A 1859-nucleotide genomic window follows, 5' to 3' on the forward strand; every position below is an offset into this window, starting at 1 on the left:
TCTCAGAACGAGATTTCCGCCGACGATATTGTTAGCCAAACGTATGCGAAAACTAGTCTCAAAAATAGTTAACGCGTAACACGTTCTCATCATCATCATCAATCGTGTTGATACTATTACTTCGAAGTAGTATTGCGGATTTCCTTGAAAATTGGAGTTTACCCCAAATAATATGGACGCGCTCAGATTCACGCAACATTGACGCATACAAAAAACAAGTCAAAATATTGAACGTTTGTTATCAGATTTATAAAAACGTCTCGAACGTGTTCTCTACATCCGCTCTTATCCGCTTAGGGACAGATCCATCAGCATGGAGAATGCTCCCGCCGTCGCGGAGTCCTTCACAGTGCAGCTTCATCCTCATGTCCGCAACTTCAAGGGCCACAGCTCTGGTACTTCTTGCGACCGCATGACAATCACAGCGTCAACACTGGAGGAGTTCAAAATGCAACTCATTGACAGAGTTCCTCCCCACCTCAAACGCGAGGTTGAGTTTGATGGAGATACGCCATTGTGGGCACCAAGCGAAGCGCCACAGCGTGACGATGTCAACCGCTTCGTCTATTTCTACCCCCCCAACAAGCGGACCATGGAACTGGATTCGATAACGCTTTCAACATTGCGATCGTGGAGAAATGGCAAAGTTTGGCTTCACATCCACAAGTATTCAAATGCTGTGTCATCCAAAGCACGTTGGGTACTGGTTGAGAAGAACTTGATTGCCCCTGCTGAGCGAGATAGAGCTGGAGCAGCAACAACAGCATCACTATTTGATCTCAAAAGACGCCTGCGAGAACTCCATCCCAATTTCCAATCGCATGATATCAATTGGCACCTGTGGGCCAATGCAATTCAATCATCTGAAGCCCATCTTCAGGAAGGCATGATGACTCAACCACCACCACCGCACCTCATTCACTTGTTCAACTTTGCACCAATTAGTGCAGAAGTCCAATTAACCAACTTGCGGCGTGGTGTTGGAATCGCTGCATCATTCAACGACAATATCAGCAACAGTGTCAAGATCATTGCGCAAGCGGTCAAAAGTTTGAAACGAAAGTACGATGATCTTGGTTCTGATATCGAGATTGCTGAGAATCATCTCAAGAGTATCGAGCTCGTGCTAGCCAACAACGCAGATCTCATTTCGAATGTTGGCAATGCTGTGAGCATACAAGAGACAGAGCAAAGCCGAGACATTCTACACCAGATTGAGGATCTATCTGATGAGGACCACATGATTTGACCAACCTTGGTTGCATTTACCATCGACTACGTTTCGTTTATTAAGCCAAAGCTTTTCCTGCGTTAAATTTGTTGTCAAACTCATAACCACACTTGTGGAAAAGCTTTTTGCATGAGTAGTCCTTGAACTTGTGAAGAGCATTGGATGCAGCTAGTTGAATGTCGTTGCTTGTCGTTTCCAGAGATCGTCGGAACTCTTGCTTGACCATGGCAAAAACAATTCAATAGGGTTGTAGAATGGGCAATAAGCAGGGAGAAAGACGGGTATGATTCCCATTGAACGTAGGTAGTACGAAATAGATGGATCACAATGGATCTTTGCCCCGTCAAGAATCCACACCGAGTGCTGGCCTGGATAGTGCTCAACGCTTGTCTGCTTGGCATATTGACTAATGCAAGCGAGAAACTTGTGGCGTGTGAATGTGCCATCAGTCAAGAATGTCTCCTGAACGCCATTGATACCAAGGAAACATAGCAGCGAGACCCTGGGCTTTCGGTTGAATTGACCAATGTGAATAAGGCGCTGGCCTCGCAATTTGTATCCATCGCTTCGCACCATATCGCGATCATCAAAACTGACCTCGTCCAAGAACACCAAACTTGAGAGCGAC

At 45.8% G+C, this 1859-nt stretch overlaps 1 protein-coding gene across 1 annotated transcript; it reads left to right on the forward strand.

Annotated features, from left to right (window-relative positions):
* Nucleotides 1–313: 313 nt before the first annotated feature.
* H310_15241 (hypothetical protein) lies at nt 314–1062 on the forward strand (the record flags this gene model as incomplete). Its single annotated transcript, XM_008883228.1, has 1 exon — nt 314–1062. A coding segment is annotated over one exon (747 nt), but the record flags the coding sequence as incomplete, so codon positions are not given.
* Between the last annotated feature and the right edge of the window lie 797 nt (nt 1063–1859).

Source organism: Aphanomyces invadans, assembly GCF_000520115.1.
Source record: "Aphanomyces invadans strain NJM9701 unplaced genomic scaffold supercont1.245, whole genome shotgun sequence".
Lineage (NCBI taxonomy): Eukaryota > Oomycota > Saprolegniomycetes > Saprolegniales > Verrucalvaceae > Aphanomyces > Aphanomyces invadans.